At 36.9% G+C, this 16,516-nt stretch overlaps 2 protein-coding genes across 2 annotated transcripts in view; both read left to right on the forward strand.

The window, feature by feature from the left end:
• The window catches only part of LOC130080302 (calpain-1 catalytic subunit-like), a 51,319-nt gene extending 35,614 nt beyond the window's left edge, over window positions 1-15,705 (forward strand). Inside the window, exons 14-22 of the mRNA XM_056245661.1 lie at window positions 11,921-11,972; window positions 13,965-14,033; window positions 14,121-14,178; window positions 14,271-14,332; window positions 14,494-14,562; window positions 14,663-14,741; window positions 14,995-15,111; window positions 15,425-15,477; window positions 15,618-15,705. Coding sequence (XP_056101636.1) covers window positions 11,921-11,972; window positions 13,965-14,033; window positions 14,121-14,178; window positions 14,271-14,332; window positions 14,494-14,562; window positions 14,663-14,741; window positions 14,995-15,111; window positions 15,425-15,477; window positions 15,618-15,644 — 586 coding nt within the window. The 3' untranslated portion in view covers window positions 15,645-15,705. The remainder of the gene's footprint in view (window positions 1-11,920; window positions 11,973-13,964; window positions 14,034-14,120; window positions 14,179-14,270; window positions 14,333-14,493; window positions 14,563-14,662; window positions 14,742-14,994; window positions 15,112-15,424; window positions 15,478-15,617) is intronic.
• LOC130080215 (calpain-1 catalytic subunit-like) lies at window positions 386-11,504 on the forward strand. The gene is made up of 12 exons (XM_056245521.1): window positions 386-493; window positions 967-1,240; window positions 1,474-1,543; window positions 3,046-3,164; window positions 3,300-3,433; window positions 3,620-3,794; window positions 3,889-3,960; window positions 4,343-4,428; window positions 10,751-10,822; window positions 10,928-11,088; window positions 11,168-11,328; window positions 11,457-11,504. The coding sequence occupies exons 2-12, from the start codon at window positions 992-994 to the stop codon at window positions 11,487-11,489; spliced, it is 1,332 nt and encodes a 443-aa protein (XP_056101496.1). The 5' UTR covers window positions 386-493; window positions 967-991; the 3' UTR covers window positions 11,490-11,504.
• Window positions 15,706-16,516: the final 811 nt, after the last annotated feature.

Genomic DNA, 16,516 nt, shown 5'->3' on the forward strand with positions numbered 1-16,516 from the left:
GGTCATAAGTTATATATTTTATACTCATCATTAAAAATATATCATAAATATATTAATTACAAATGCAAAACTGGTTTCTGCTGCACTGGATGCATTTTTGGAGGCCTTACACAAGCCCATACCATAAAAGCAAACCATAAACTCTAATAGAGTGTCTAAAAAGCCGAATGTATTTTATAATATCATGCACAGAAATAAACATGCAATCTTTCCTCCTAGAAAATAATAATAATAACAATAGTCACTTAAGTTACTAATGTGAAATATGTGGACCAACATTTTGTCCTTTGGCAAATAGGATGTCAGTGTCTTATAATGACAAAGATTCAGATGAGTTCAGATGAGTTTCTGTCAATCACTTCTTTGTTATAAACACATACGCTGGGAATGGGGCAGGGCTTACAAGTGTTTAAAAGCTTGAAGTACGGCAAAAGTGTGTAAAGACGGAGAAGATTACCAGTCACTTGGCTGAAAATTCATTGCATCTTTGAAGGTACATATTCATCTTATTTATCTTATTTATGTCAGTAATGCAATAAGTCGAAGCTCGAAAGTCTCATAGGAAGGGAAGACCTATATTCCGTTTGTATACAAACTAATTTATTTAAAAAAAAAAAAACACTTTATGCATTGTATACTTGTAGGAATTTAATTACTTTGTCTGTAGTCTGTAACATATGCAAAATAAAGTACATCTGTACATTTACTTCTGTAGATGTTGTTCTGTAAGGATTTATTATACTGTGTTTATGAATGTTTTATGTCTGTATTCCCGCAGCATAAACAGTTGAGCATTGTGCTAACAATAGGTTTGATAAAATGTATACTTTGAATGAAATGAAAGTCGTTTGGATAAAAGCCTAAAATGGAAAATGTAAAAGTTCCAACACAGAAAAATCAAAGGTAACTTTTATTAAAGAAATGTAATATCTTTGTATTATTGTTGTAATTTCCTCTTTTTAATAGTAAAGAAATCCAGACAGATTTCAAAATGCCTCCTCCAGCGGTTCCACACGGCATGTGTCTAAAAGTCATGGATGACCGCAACATGAAGGGTGGCATGGGCTCTGCAACACATCCTTTGAAGTTCATGGATCAGGACTACAACTCTTTACAAGACGTCTGTCTTAAGAAAAGAATGAGATTTGTTGATGAGTTTTTCCCGCCAGACCCTCGTTCCATTGGCGAAGGGCTGCTGGAGCCAGAAGTCATGGCCCGAGTGGAGTGGATTAGACCAATGGTATGTAATCTATACTTCATCTTTAACGTGTTCTGATAATAATGCACACCTAATTAGAAGTGTAAACTTGTAAAATTTTAATAGAAAGCTAAAAGATCTGACTATGACAATCTAAACGCTTTAAAGAAATTAAACGACACTACTAAAAACCACTATCAACCAACATTCCTTTTGACAGAATGCATCCGTTGATCACAAGTCAAATACTGAAAAATTTACTTATTTTCTTTCAGAAATTGTATCCAAAAGCTGCATTTATTGTAGACACAGTGTCCAGGTTTGACTTCGCCCAAGGGAAGATAGGTATGTCTGAGTACCCACAATATTGTTGTTTTATACACTTAAAGCGTGGGTTGGCAGTTTTGGAGACACTAGCAATAGCAAGATTTAGCTTTGAACGCATCCCACCCTCCCTTCAGAGCTTCTCCAAAGCCACGCCTCCTTCATAACACTTGAACGCGCAAAGCCAGAGAGTCTGCAAAGCATCATAAGAGACAGCGTTAAATTACCTCACGCCTCAAAGCACATAACACTACAATAATATTGAATGTAAAGTGAACAACATACAGAGTTCTTACTTGTACCAACCGACTGATGCAAATACATTTCGGCATTGATAGTGTTGCCAAAGAAAGCCAAAAATCCGAGCCTGAGGACGTGAACGTCACGGATTGCCATCTCGGTAATTGGGAGGGGGGTGGATTGGGTAGTTGTAAAAAAGAAAATCTTGCATCACAATAAGTGGATTGTGATTGTCAAAACATTTTAGTTACTAAACAGATTTTATTTAGGTTTAGTGAAAAATTTTACAATGTTTAGGCCTATATGGTACAATTTCTGGTAAGTTACGTTTTTTTTAAAATAGGCCTACTGCTTGACAAAAATTTCACGATTTATATTCAATTAAATTATTGTGATTTGATTTAATAGTGACTCATTTCGATAAATATTAGGTACACAACATAGGCGTTAATTTTTCAAAAAAAAACAACAAAAAAACTCACCTAATGCTGTAAACATACAGAGAGCCCTATCAGCTGGTAGTATAAGGTTAAAAGTAACTACAATTAAATATAATGTTTTTTTTATTATAATAACTTTATTTAAAGGTATAAGTAAAAATATAATAAATATGTAATATAGTACACATATTTAGCAAAATAGGCCTACTCTCTATAGCTCTTTTAGCCAACTAATGTGGTCAAATGGCTTTCCTGAGGTAAATGTTATATGTGACATAATTTTGTACAGATTTGCATTTTATTCTTTTTCTGCCCTCTGAGCAACACACTAGGTGGTGTTATAATAAGTGCATTAGAGTTTTACAATAATTTCCCCTTTCAAATCCTTGTAAGCTCCAAGAACCATACATCTGATTTTGTTTGTTCGTAGGGAAATTTCCCCGCCATTTTGAACTTTCTGGAAAATCTATTTTTTTGGTTTGATGGTTCAATTTGCACAAAACTTGGCATGCATCATCCTAATACCCTCATGACAAAGTGTAGAAACATAATTTTATATTGCTCTTACAATATAGTTTTATATAATTAGTATACAATTTATCCCAATAATATTACACACTTAAAGACTTATTATATTTGAAAAGATGCATGAACATCCCTATATCCTTTAGTCCGAGCCATAGTGCCTGTGATTGCCTCTTGTTGTGGCTATATTTAGGCTCGATTTCTGTTGAAAACAAAGTAAATTCCTTCACTAGTAAAACTAGAAAAATCCAAAATGAGTGAATATGAAAGATATCCTATCAAATTTACTGTTCCAATAAGTTTTTTTTTCTTCTTCAGGAAACTGCTGGTTTCTGGCCTCTGTTGGGGCTCTAACATTTCAAAACAAATTATTACAAAAGGTCGTCCCAGACGGACAGTCATTCAGACACAATTATACTGGTTTATTTCACTTCAGGGTAAGTTCCTCTTTTTTCATGCCATCGTTTTCTATATTTAATTCTATTTTGATCATATTATCCAGAATCGAAACCCCAAGCAATAGTTATTCCTGTTAGTTTTTCACTCAGTGTTCTGCTTATTTAAACTTACAGTTCTGGCGGTTTGGGAAATGGTACGATGTTGTAATTGATGACAAACTGCCAACAATCAACCGCAAGCTGATTTTTGTCAAATCAAAAACATATAATGAGTTCTGGCCAGCCTTGCTGGAGAAAGCATATGCAAAGTAAGTGCCTGTACAGCTTTTAGTGACTTTATAAAAAATCATTTCAAGTATATGTAAGCAATAGTGCTGTTGTATTGAATATAAGAACGACTGTAATTCAACCTGTGACTCGTGTACAGTAATAGTCATCAAATTTATGTCTATTACATTGCGGCATACAATTTAGAGTTTGAATGACTGTTACAGGGTGTGCGGCTCCTATGCTGACATGCACTATGGCCAGGTATCTGAAGCCCTCATGGACTTCACCGGTGGGGTTCATGTGCACTACGAACTGAAAACGCCTCCAACTGATTTGTGGAAGATAATGTACCGTGCGTTCCAGTCAGAAGTCCTTATGGGTTGTGCAACTCCACCAGGGGTAAGCAAAAAGACTTACAGCACTTACAGCACCTTTTAAGCAATGACTTTTATACCACATCATCTGTCTTCTGATAATTTTTCTGTTTCCACAGAATCAGAATGAGCAACGATTACCAAATGGCATTGTTCTGGGCCACGCTTACACTGTGACAAATGTTTACCAGGTAAGACTGCACAAAATCAAGTCTCAGCACGCATCAGATTCAAATAAGGTCTTTAGGTAAATATTTTAGGGACAAAAGATAATGGAAGCCAACCAACTTGATACTCACCCATGCTTTATATGTTTGTACATGATTTGGCCTTTTTGCATAAATCTTAGTGTTTGTTCTGCTCAGTTCTCAAATGTCACAAATGATTAAAAATAAACAGATGCGTTTTACTTCAGAATTCTGGTAAATTACAAAATAAAGCTACTGATAATATCAGAAAGATTTGCCACATTTTCATACTACTAATTATTCATACTAATATATATATATATATATATATATATATATATATATATATATATATATATAACAATCTTTAAAAAAAAATTAACAGGTCATGATGGGTAAATATCCAGTTCAGCTTGTGAGATTGTTCAACCCATGGGGACGCTTTGAGTGGAATGGAGACTGGAGTGACAAGTAAGAACTGATTTTATTTAACCACACATGCTCATCTCATTTTCAAGAGAGTCCTAAAATACAATACACAAAACACCTCATAAAAAAAAAAAAAAAGATAATTAATACACAAGAACAGCAAACCATTAATTAACACTTCCAATAAATGACAACACACTATTTTTTTCATTGTGCAGTTGTCATGAACTACTCCGAGACAAGAAGGTTGAGGATCCAAATGCAGTATTTATTAAACAGGGTAATCCAAAGACGTGATCCAAAGTACAGGCAAGGTCAAACACAGGCAGGCAGTCCATACAAACAAGCACAACAAGGCAGGGAACACGGGAAAAAGAGTAATACACGGAAATGGCAAGAAATCCAAGAGGGAGAATGCTCGGAATTGCAGTGTAACACTAAACAAAACTTCACAGATAATGAATGAGAAAACCAGGCTGATATGGGGTAAGCTAAACAAGATAATGAGAAACAGGTGAATGTGATAATGGATGAAGAGTCCGGGCAGTGAGTTATGGGAGATAAAGTTTGTGAGCGAATGACAATAGTCTGTTGTGGAGTGCCCTCTGGTGGCTCTCAATGGCACTCCAGCTGGTGTCCATTACATAGCCCCACCTCAAAGGAGTGGCTTCCAGACGCTCCTAAAATTGTCCAGGAGTGAGGTGGAGTGGAGGCATTCAGGACCCGGCGGTTCAGGCGCAGAGGTGGCCATGTTGTCCGAAGACACCGTCGTGGAGGTGGCCATGTTGTCCGAAGACACAGACGTAGAGGTTGCCATCTTGTCTGAAGACACAGGCGTAGAGTCGGCCATCTTCTCCGAAGACACAGGCGTAGAGGCTGCCATCTTGTCTGAAGACACAGGCGTAGAGGCTGTCATCTTCTCCGAAGACACCGACGTAGAGGCTGCCATCTTGTCCGAAGACAAAGGCCTAGAGGCTGCCATCTTGTCCGAAGACAAAGGCGTAGAAGCTGGCATCTTGTCCGAAGACACAGACGTAGAGGTTGCCATCTTGTCTGAAGACACAGGTGTAGAGGCTGCCATCTTGTCTGAAGACACAGGTGTAGAGTCGGCCATCTTCTCCGAAGACACAGACGTAGAGGCTGCCATCTTGTCCGAAGACACAGGCGTAGAGGCTGGCATCTTGTCCGAAGACAAAGGCCTGGAGGCTGCCATCTAGTCTGAAGACACAGGCGTAGAGTCGGCCATCTTCTCCGAAGACAAAGGCCTAGAGGCTGCCATCTTGTCCGAAGACACAGGCGTAGAGGCTGGCATCTTGTCCGAAGACACAGACGTAGAGGTTGCCATCTTGTCTGAAGACACAGGTGTAGAGTCGGCCATCTTCTCCGAAGACACAGACGTAGAGGCTGCCATCTTGTCCGAAGACACAGGCGTAGAGGCTGGCATCTTGTCCGAAGACGCAAATGTAGAGGCTGCCATCTTGTCTGAAGACACAGGCGTAGAGTCGGTCATCTTCTCCGAAGACACAGACAGAGGCTGCTATCTTGTCCGAAGACAAAGGCCTAGAGGCTGCCATCTTGCGGCCATCGGAGCTTGGTGCATACTTCCCCCTCCCAAAAAATGTCTAAGGGAAACGTTCTCCTCAATCTCCCCGACAGTGAAGGAGAAACCAGTCAAATGAAGGTCATAATCTAGGTACTGAATGAGTGACCCTCGAGGACCATCACGGATTAGTGTGGATTGTAAAGTGTTGTTGAGTCCATAACAAAAGAAGTCATAATAAAAGCAGAGTCTGGGAGGTAAGTGAAATTGGCAATGTTCAAGAAGTCCTGGATATGGTCCTTGAGTGGTCGATTACCTTGATGTAGGCGGAGGATCTCAACTGCTGGATCCATAGTGGCGAAGTCTTCTGTCACAAGCTGCTCCGGGACAAGAAGGTTGAGGATCCAAATCAGTATTTATTGAACAGGGTAATCCAAAGACGCAATCCAAAGTACAGGCAAGGTCAAACACAGGCAGGCAGTCCATACACACAAACAAAACAAGGCAGGGAACACGGGCAAAAGAATAATCCACGGAACAGGCAAGAAATCCATAACCAAAAGACATGAAACCATGGAGAATGCTCGGAATTGCAGTGTAAGGCCGTGTGTCCACCAAAGCGTTTTTAGCCGTGTGAAAACGCTAGGCGCTCTGCTGAAAACGCCCAGCTGTGGGCGCTTGAGAGCGTTTTGGCAGCGCAGCGTTTTTTCCGTTGAGACGCTTCGTTGCTATGATACAGAATATCTGAATAGAATATTCCGATTACCGGGTGTTATTTATAGAAATGTATCTAAAAAAAATTAGCTTTGACGGTTTGCAAGCTAACGTTACGCTAACGTAGATCCCGGCCCCCACCGATCAGCTGTCTGACTGCTTACCTGATAGACCGATCGCCGATGAAATGTTCCTCCAAGCATTGTTTTTTAAATTCACATTGTGGTAATCCGGGGATGTCATCTGGTATAAACACGTATTTTCGGAGACCAGCAATATACATTTTTCATCCATTTTGTTCAGCTCTACTGGTTGATGTCCTTGTACACAAAGAATGTTGAATGACAGTTGGTCGGTGTGATATTAGCAGTGATGGGAATAACGGCCGTTAAATAACGCCGTTACTAGCGGCATTACTTTTTCCAGTAACGAGTAATCTAATTGATTACTCTTCTCATCTTAATAACGCCGTTCCCGTAACTGCCAAAAAATGCGGCGCGTTACTATAACTGATGAAGCTGGATTTTTTTTTTCCTCAGACCAACTAGATCTCTGAGCGAGAGGCAAATACTTTTTTTACTGTTCTTCCTTGGTTAGTGGGCAGAGCACGAGACAAGCGCATAAATGCTGACGACTGAGGTAGAGTAAAATGTCATTGTAAGCCAATCAGAGGTAGAGTTGGGCGGGTGTTCGAAAGCACGCATAGTAGTAGGCATTCGGCACTTTTGACTCAGCTCACTGAAAAGAGCCGGCTCTTTTGGCTCACAAACGGCTCTTTAAGTGACTTTGACTATAATATTTAAATTTTTATTACATAATTATTTAATTTCTATAGGCTAAATTAGTAAAAAATAGAGTCGGCTCTTCAGATATGCGAGCCAGCTCCCGACGTTCACCTAAAAGAGCCGGCTCTTAGAGTCGGCTCATTCGCGAATCGCGAACGACCCATCAAAAGCTCATTCGCGAACGAGTCGATCCATCATCACTAACGGCTAACGCTCATGAATTGCGAACGACCCATCATAACGCATAGTCGGACAGGACAGGACACACAATGAACAACACAAGCAAGCCAGTCAGTCAACGAGAGACAGGTATGGCGACGAGCTTGACAAGCTTAATTTAATTTTGCCCAGTTGTGGCCTGTTGAGGGGCAATAAATATAAAAAGTTCCAAAACATCTATTGTGTTATTTGCATTGATCTACTATATAAACATAATATCTACATGGCATTTGATTGGAGGCTAGTCTCACTTTGTCCCACAGCAAAAAATTTTTTTTTTTTGATGTGTGTACAATGTTCCATGTTTCTGTTAATAATGTATTGTATTAAGTGTCCATTTCATTATAATATTCAGATTTATCATAAATAATTGAACATGCACATGTATTGTAAGTTCCGTTAAAGAGGGGTAGAGGTGGGGTCACATTTGAGCATTTAAATTTAAATTTTACTTGAAAGTAACGCAATAGTTACTTTCTTAAGTAACTAGTTACTTTTAAAATTTGTAACTGAGTTACTAATTTAGTTACTTTTTGGAAGTAGTAACTAGTAACTGTAACTAATTACTTTTTAAAAGTAACTTGCCCAACACTGGATATTAGTCCCGCCCCTCCTCCACTGTGATTGAACGGTTGGTGAAAAGTGACAGCGATGAGCACTGCGTTTTATCCAAAAGTTGGACATTTTTCAACTCTCGACCAGTAAAAATGCCGGGCGCTCAGCGCTTCAGCGTGTAAAAAACGCCGAACGCTCAGCGCTTGAGCGTTAAATACACGCTCAGCGCCTCGTTGCGCTCATGGCGTTTAAAAAACGCTGCGCTCCCATTGAAAACAATTGAAAACGTACGCCAGGCACGAGTAAAAACGCTTTGGTGGACACACGGCCATAACACTAAACAAGACTTCCCAGATAATGAATGAGAGAACCAGGCTTATATGGGGTGAGCTAAACAAGATAATGAGACACAGGTGAATGTGATAATAGATGAAGAGTCCGGGCAGTGAGTTATATGAGATGAAGTTGTGAATGACAATAGTCTGTTGTGGAGTGCCCTCTAGTGGCTCTCAAGGGCACTCCAGCTGGGGAACGTTACAGCAGTGTAGTTGAATCTAAGGAGGGATGCGTGACGCAGAATGACAATGAAATACAAGTTTAAATAAACAAATAAAGCAAGTGAACTCTACACATCTACCATTACTTCAACGACAAACACAGAACTGAGGAAACTAAATACACAGGATGGCAATCAAAGAAGCAGGGAACAGGTGTTAACTAATGAGAAACCACAGTTACAAACTATGAACTAGAAATCAGCAAAACAGTGACAAGGAAAACCATGACAAAGAAACTAACACAACATGACAATAAAACTATTAAACTAAACAAGACATGATAAAGAAACAAAACATTACTTGACCATGAAAATGTTTGCCTTGCAATAATACAGTGGGGTAAATAATTATTTGATCCCCTGCTGATTTTGTAAGTTCGCCCACTTACAAAGAAATGAAGGGTCTACAAATTTTATGGTAGGTTTATTTTAACTGATATAGACAGAATATCAACCAAACAATCCAGAAAAATCACATTATATAAAGGTTATAAATTGATTTGCATTTCAGTGAGTGAAATAAGTATTTGATCCCAAAGCTAAACATGCCTTAGTACTAGGTGAAGAAACCTTTGTTGGCAAGCACAGAGGTAAGATGTTTCTTGTAGTTGGTCACCAGATTTGCACACATCTCAGGAGGGATTTTGGTCCACACCTCTTTACAGATATACTCCTTAAAAAGGATTCTTGGCTGTCGCTTGGCGACTCAAAGTTTCAGCTCCCTCCACATATTTTCTAAAGGATTAAGGTCTGGAGACTGGCTAGCCCACTCCAAGACCTTAATGTGCTTCTTCTTGGCCCACTTCTTTGTTGGGTCCTAACTGCCTTGAGATCATTAACAAACTCCTCCTGTGTAGTTCTGCGCGGATCCCTTACCTTTTTTCATTCTCATCCTTACCCCATGAGGCGAGATCCGAATTATCACACCAACAAGTCTACAATCTGGTTGTTTGACGTTTGACAGCTCTTTGGTATTGCCCATGGTGGTGGAGAGGTTGAAATGGAAGATACAGATTCTGTGGACAGGTGTCCACTGACATCAGGACATTAGGAGTAGCTACTTTCTTAAAGTGACAGGACTAATCTGTGTTCCACATGGGCACATAACCAATCTGTGGGAGGCAGAATTCTTGCTGGTTGCTTGGGATCAAATACTTATTTCACTCGAACAAATGCTAATCAACTTACAACCTTTATATAATGTGTTTTTCTGGATTTTTTGGTTGATTTTCTGTCTCTATCCATTAAAATAAACCTAATATGGTATTATGGACCCTTCATTTCTTTGAAAGTGGCAGAACTTACAAAATCAGCAGGGGATCAAATAATTATTTACCCCACTGTATATACAGTATATAAACATATATATAACATCATCTAAATCAGTGTTTCCCACCCCTGCTCCTGAAGGACCCCCAACACTGCACGTTTTCTTTGTCTCTCTAATCAAACACACCTGATTCAACTCATCAGATCATTATCACATGGGGATATACGTATGTGATAATGAGCTGATGAGTTGAATCAAGAATGTCACCATCTTTATTAATTGGAGTAATACTAGAATACATCCAGATAGTTAGTGGATCAGCCAGTGGATACATAAGGATATGAGAAGCAAATTTAATGTATCTATTATTAAGACTAATAACAATAACATTCAAAACTTCTGTAGGTGTTATGTTAGTAAAAGAAAAAATACTGACAGAGTATATTATTGAAGCTATTCATATAAGAATGGTCAGATTCAGATGTTAAAGTAGACTGTAGAAAACTTTGACCAAATTGAGCAAAAGATAACATATCATGAATTATATCACACGATAGTAGCAGTTTAAGATAACTAACTTTCAGAACAACTGGCAGTGAAAACATTTAACAACAAATTATTCTATTTTTTGCAGTTCTCAAACAAAAAAGTTTGTGAAATTGTTTGATTATTGCATAGTCAAAATGATCCATTATTCTGATGTATGTTTTACATCATTCTTTCAGATCACCCTTGTGGAACACAGTGAGTGATGAGGACCGCAAACAACATCTTCAGGCTGAAAATGGAGAGTTCTGGTGAGTATGAACCATGTTTTGAAAAAGATTCTTAATGCATAGTAAAACATGAATTACATTTAGTCTAGGATTTACATATGAAGTGTTTTTTTGTTGTTGTTGCAGGATGTCAATGAATGATTTCCTTAGAACATTTGACAACATGGATATCTGCTGTTCCTGTCCTGATTTTCTGGAAGAAAAGTCTGCATGTCACTGGATTTCCAAGTTCCACCATGGCAGCTGGGTTCCTGGGAGTACAGCTGGAGGCTGCATGAATCATTCAGGTGCTTTAATTAATTATAAATATAAAGCTTCTAGTCATCATGTAAATCTGCTTCTAACACCCGTGTCCTGTAATTGTAGACACCTTCTTTACCAACCCCCAGTTTTGGCTGAAGATTAATGAGATGGATAAGGCCTGTGAGCAGGGCCAGAGCAATGTTCTGGTGTCCCTCATACAGAAACCTGACAAGAGAAACAGACGCAATGCTTCACACCATGACATCGGCTTCTACGTGTTTGCGGTCAGTATTCACAAAAAAATAAATAAACATATAAACAAAACAAAACCTGCAAAGGCAATAAATATGGTTGTACAATGATGCCTTTGTGCTTAGAGTGTAACATTTATTTTTGTTTTGAACTTTTACAGGTTCCACCCGAGGCAAGTAAAATTAGTTTTTAATCAGTTTTTAATACATATTACATAAGTTGTCATACCTTTCTGACACGTTTTTTGTTTAATCATCCTTTAGATGAGATCTGAGGGAAAGTTTGGATCAAGCTTTTTCCATAGTAGAAACTCTGTGGCAACAAGCGGGGCTTTTCAGGATGCAAGACAAGTGATGAAATTATTCAGACTGGAGCCAGGAGAGTATCTCATTGTACCATCCACTGAAATCCCTAATAAGAACGCAGAATTCATCCTGTCCATTCTGTGCAAAAATGAGATAAACATTCAGTGAGTTACATGAAGGACTGAGAGATTGACTATAAGTTTACAATATTCAACATTTAAGTAGATAAACTGACTTTATACACTGAAATGTTCACAATCATGTGCTTTATTACACAGGTTAATTTTTGTTTAAACATGTGTTTTTTTGTTTTATCCAGAAAGGACACAGAAAGGACAGAGAAAGATTTTCTTGTGGATCTTGTAGACGAGGTAATAATACACAGACTTATTTAGTAAAAATGTTTAGTATACTCTTGAGTTTGTCAATATGTGCAATCATTGAATTAGTTACTGAAATATTGGTTTTCTTTCAACTAAACCCTATCTTTGTCTTGTTTTTGTTAACTCTACAATGGGAATGAAATTAATTGTACAATAAAGTTAGAATAATTACAACTTCAGAATCTACATGAACACTTTTCTCTGCACATTGAATATTACATTATTGTTTATTCTATAAAATTATTAATATAATGTTACATAAATTAACATTTTATTCATTTTAAGAGTTGAGAATCTGATATCATGCTGTTTTTTTGGATTTGAAAAGGGCATTTGATACCGTCAATCATCAAATGCTCTTGTCTAGATTGACAAACTTCAATTTTTCCAAACAAGCCATCAGCTGGATGAATTCCTACTTAACCAACAGAACGCACTGTGTCTCTGTTAATAATATTAAATCTCCTCACCTTGAATGTTCAGTAGGAGTCCCTCAAGGCTCTGTACTTGCACCAATTTTATTTTCCTTATACATTAACGACCTGCCTACAGTATGCCAAAACATCAATATTTTAATGTATGCAGACGATGCAGTAATTTTTACACACGCCAAAACTGCTCAAGACGCCTCTCAGTCGCTTACATCTTCACTCACTCGTGTACAGGAGTGGCTTACAAAATCATGTCTGCTATTGAATCCTAAAAAAACTGTTTGTATAATGTTTTCTAAGCGACAAATTGAAATGACACGTTCAAATATATTTTTAAAACAAGAAGAAATACAGATAGTAAATGAATTTAAATATCTTGGAGTTGTATTAGATCCTACACTGTCCTTTAAAAATCATGTCAATTGTCTTTCAAAAACTGTTAAATTTAATCTTGCAAACTTCAAATATATTAGACCATCACTATCATGTAAAGCAGCCAGAATGTTTCTTCACTCTATGATTTTTTCCCATATTGAATATTGTTTTATAAATTGGTCTCTCACAAATGTCACAACGCTTAAACCAATTGAGTCACTTTTTAAACGAGCCTTAAAAATATTTGATAGAAAACCGCTATCACATCACTACTGTTCAATATTACAGAAATATAACTTACTAAGTTTTGAAAATTTTCTAAAGCTAAAATATGCCTGTACTGTATATAAGATCCTTAATGGACTTGCCCCACCCCCACTGAGTGAATACATTACATTAAAAAAACATGGAGAGGGAAGAAGTATTACTAGGGCTTCCATCAGGGGTGATTGTGCCTTACAGGCGTACAACATTTGGACAATATGTGTTGTCAATTAAGGGGTCAGAGATTTGGAACAAATTACCGGTTGTAATTAGTGAATGTCCGACTTACCACAGCTTTAAGAACCAACTTAAACAATGGCTCAAGACACATCAAAATTGTGACCATTAACTAATTTATTTGTTTATTATTTTTTTTGTAAATTGAGGTATATGGTAAGATCACTGTAGTATTGTTTAAGTATTTGTATGTATACCAAACCAGATCCAGCACTTTATTGTAACTTTTAGAACTTTAGCATAATTGCAATGTAGTTAAAGTACATAGAATAGCACTTTATTTGTATATGTGTATGTGTAACTTGTTTGAAAACAGTGATGTCTCTTGTAGTATGTTATTTGAATATTGAGGTGTCCTTAAACTGTGTAGTATTATATGTAAATTTAAATGTTAGCATTGTTGTTTGTTATTGTGATGACCTGACGGGGGACTGCAGATGTAAAGTAGCCCTGGGGCTAATTCTGGCATATTTACATCTCTGAAAAGATGTTCATTAATATGCATTGTCCCTTTTAAATAAATAAATAAATAAATAAATAAATAAATAAATCTAAAATTTGTAAAGAGTAGATTATCAGAACTCAGACATTTATTTTCTGCTGTAGAAATAGGGACTCTAATTGTGATTTTAGCAGTTGCCGATGCTACAGTTGTCTCTTTTCTCATATTTAGGTCGCATACAACGATAAAGTGGATGAAGTATTGAAAACTAAAACTTTGTTTCGGCAATATTCCGATCAGGTAAATATGTAAGGTAATATATTATCAAAAAACAAACAAAATATAGCTGCTACAAGCTTCAAACTCTTGTGTCTTCTTTTGAAACAGTACAAAGTTGTTGATGCTGAGAAACTTCAACAGATTCTTCATGAAAACCTACTTAGAGGTGAGTGTTTTAAAAATCCTGTACGTTCTATTGCTAGTTTATAAATCTTAAATTGCCTCATAAATCACTCAAATGTGACCCGTACGTTTTAGGAAATAAAAATACTGAAGGATTTGGCCTGGATTCCTGCAGAAGTATAATTGCCATGTCAGATGTATCCTTTGTTCCTTAAACAAGTAATTAAAAACTAACTATTAAAAAATAATATGTTTAACAATGATATATGATTTATCCACATTTATCCGCTTGTGTTTCCAGTCATACTGTGAAGAAACATGTTTTAGCTCTAGAAATATTTCCTGACAATAAAAATAGTTCTCTGTCACTGGAAGACTTCATGGATCAGAATTTCTTCGTCTGTGGACCCGCATTAAGATGTACAAGGTGAGTGGATTTGGTTTGGAATTTAGCTTCGATTGTTATTGTATTAAGACAAGAAACATGGCACTTACAAGACACTTACTTTTTTTTTTTTTTTTTACAGGAAATCTTCTACAGCATGGATACTTCCAAAGATGGCGTTCTGTCTTTGAACGAACTGCAAAATGCATTAGAGAAAACAGGTTGAAGCTTATACAGTTTATACTTTGCTGCAGTAAAACATTGTAGAAAATATTGTAATTTCTTTAGTAGTAGAAAAGTATTCAATATTTGCACTAACTATTTTTTACAAACATCGCTGCTGGTGGTACAGTGTATATCTATAGCTGCCCAGTGACCCCTAAAATTGAAAACAGAGATATTATGATATAATATTTTCATTCACACATTGTATGGATCCTGTATTTACTGTATATCATGGTTTTTGTGCCCTAGGCTTGCATCTAAATGAAGACATCCTGAGTCTCATGGTTGTGCGGTATGGTGGTGCTTCAGAACAGATCTCTCTGGAGGGTTTCATTTGCCTTGTCATGCGTTTGAACTGCATGGCTAGTGAGTAACACTAGACAGAAAGACAATTTGATGTTCTCTCTCTCTCTCTGGTTTCCTTATACAGAAAGCTGGAGCCTTTCCCAGTACAAACACTCACATTCACACTCTCACTGTAACATCTATGGGCCATTTTAAACTTTCCAATTTAACCAAAGTCCACACAGAAATCCTCTGAGCCACCGTGCCGGCCTAATTTGATGTTCAGGACTGTAAAATAAAATGTAAAACTCCTGAAATAGTTTGAGCTAAATACCCTGGGTATTTATTATTATTTTTATTATTACATTTTAACAGTCTTTATTTTCTTCACCAGGAATATTCCAGAGACTCTGTGAAAGTGGGAAGATAACTCTTAATGAGAGTGAGGTAATCCTGATGTAAACATAATTTTTTTTCCATATCTCCAACCACATACTGTACAAGTGTTTAAAAACATTCTGCTTGATTTTATTTGTTATTTTTATCATAAAAAATTCATAAATTTACAACCTATTTCTGTGTTTTAGTGGATTGGACTCACCATGTACTCTTGAGGGAACGTCTGTTTGCCAGGAGGTTTGCCAACAAACGCCAGAACAGATCGGCAGTTTAGGCAGTCTAAACATTTATTTTATTTCATTTTTTTTATATCAAACTAATAAACAACTTGTGATGCTTATTCTTCATCCTTTTATCCCTCTAAGAATTAAAATGCTTTTGCTTTTCTTAAAATTATTATTTGATATACACATTTCACATGATCAATTTGTTTGTAATTCTGAAATTTGTGCAAAAATAACCGTATTAACTGTCTGTTTGAAAAGGGATTCATGTAATGGATGTATTATTTCTCATGTTGACCACCTGGAGTCACAGTTGTCGGATTGTTTGTTTTGGTTTTGAAACCTCCTATTGTTGTCATTGTTAGTTATCTAGGTTTGAAAAAAAAAAAAAGAGATGACATTTGAACAAACCCTGTGTTGCTAGGGTCATTTTTTTTCAGATATTTTGAATAATAATGGGTAACCAAATAGTTGATGGGCTCCATTAAGTTAACTCCCATAGTATGCAAAAAAAACACAAAAAAACATGTAAGTCAATGGGGTACATCTTTTTTTGATATTCTTCAAAATATTTTCTTTTGTGTTCAAGACACCCTCATGTTGTTCCAAGCCTGTATGAATTTGAATAAATGATGACAGAATTTTCATGTTTGGGTGAACCGTTTGGTATAGGGTCAAAATGCTGCAATTATACATGGTGTAATAGCTTATTTCATCCTTCATGCTGTCAAAACACTAATAAAAAATGAAAACAAAAATAGTAGCCTATCAGTAGCAGTGTTTCCCCTAGGATTTTTTTCTCTCTTTTTGCTAGTGTTGCGGAGCGGGCGTGTTACGGATACGTGGTGTAAATTTTTTTGCGA

The sequence above is a fragment of the Rhinichthys klamathensis genome, unplaced genomic scaffold (assembly GCF_029890125.1).
Source record: "Rhinichthys klamathensis goyatoka isolate OS25496 unplaced genomic scaffold, OSU_Roscu_1.1 h1tg000032l_1, whole genome shotgun sequence".
NCBI classification, from domain to species: Eukaryota; Metazoa; Chordata; class Actinopteri; order Cypriniformes; family Leuciscidae; genus Rhinichthys; species Rhinichthys klamathensis.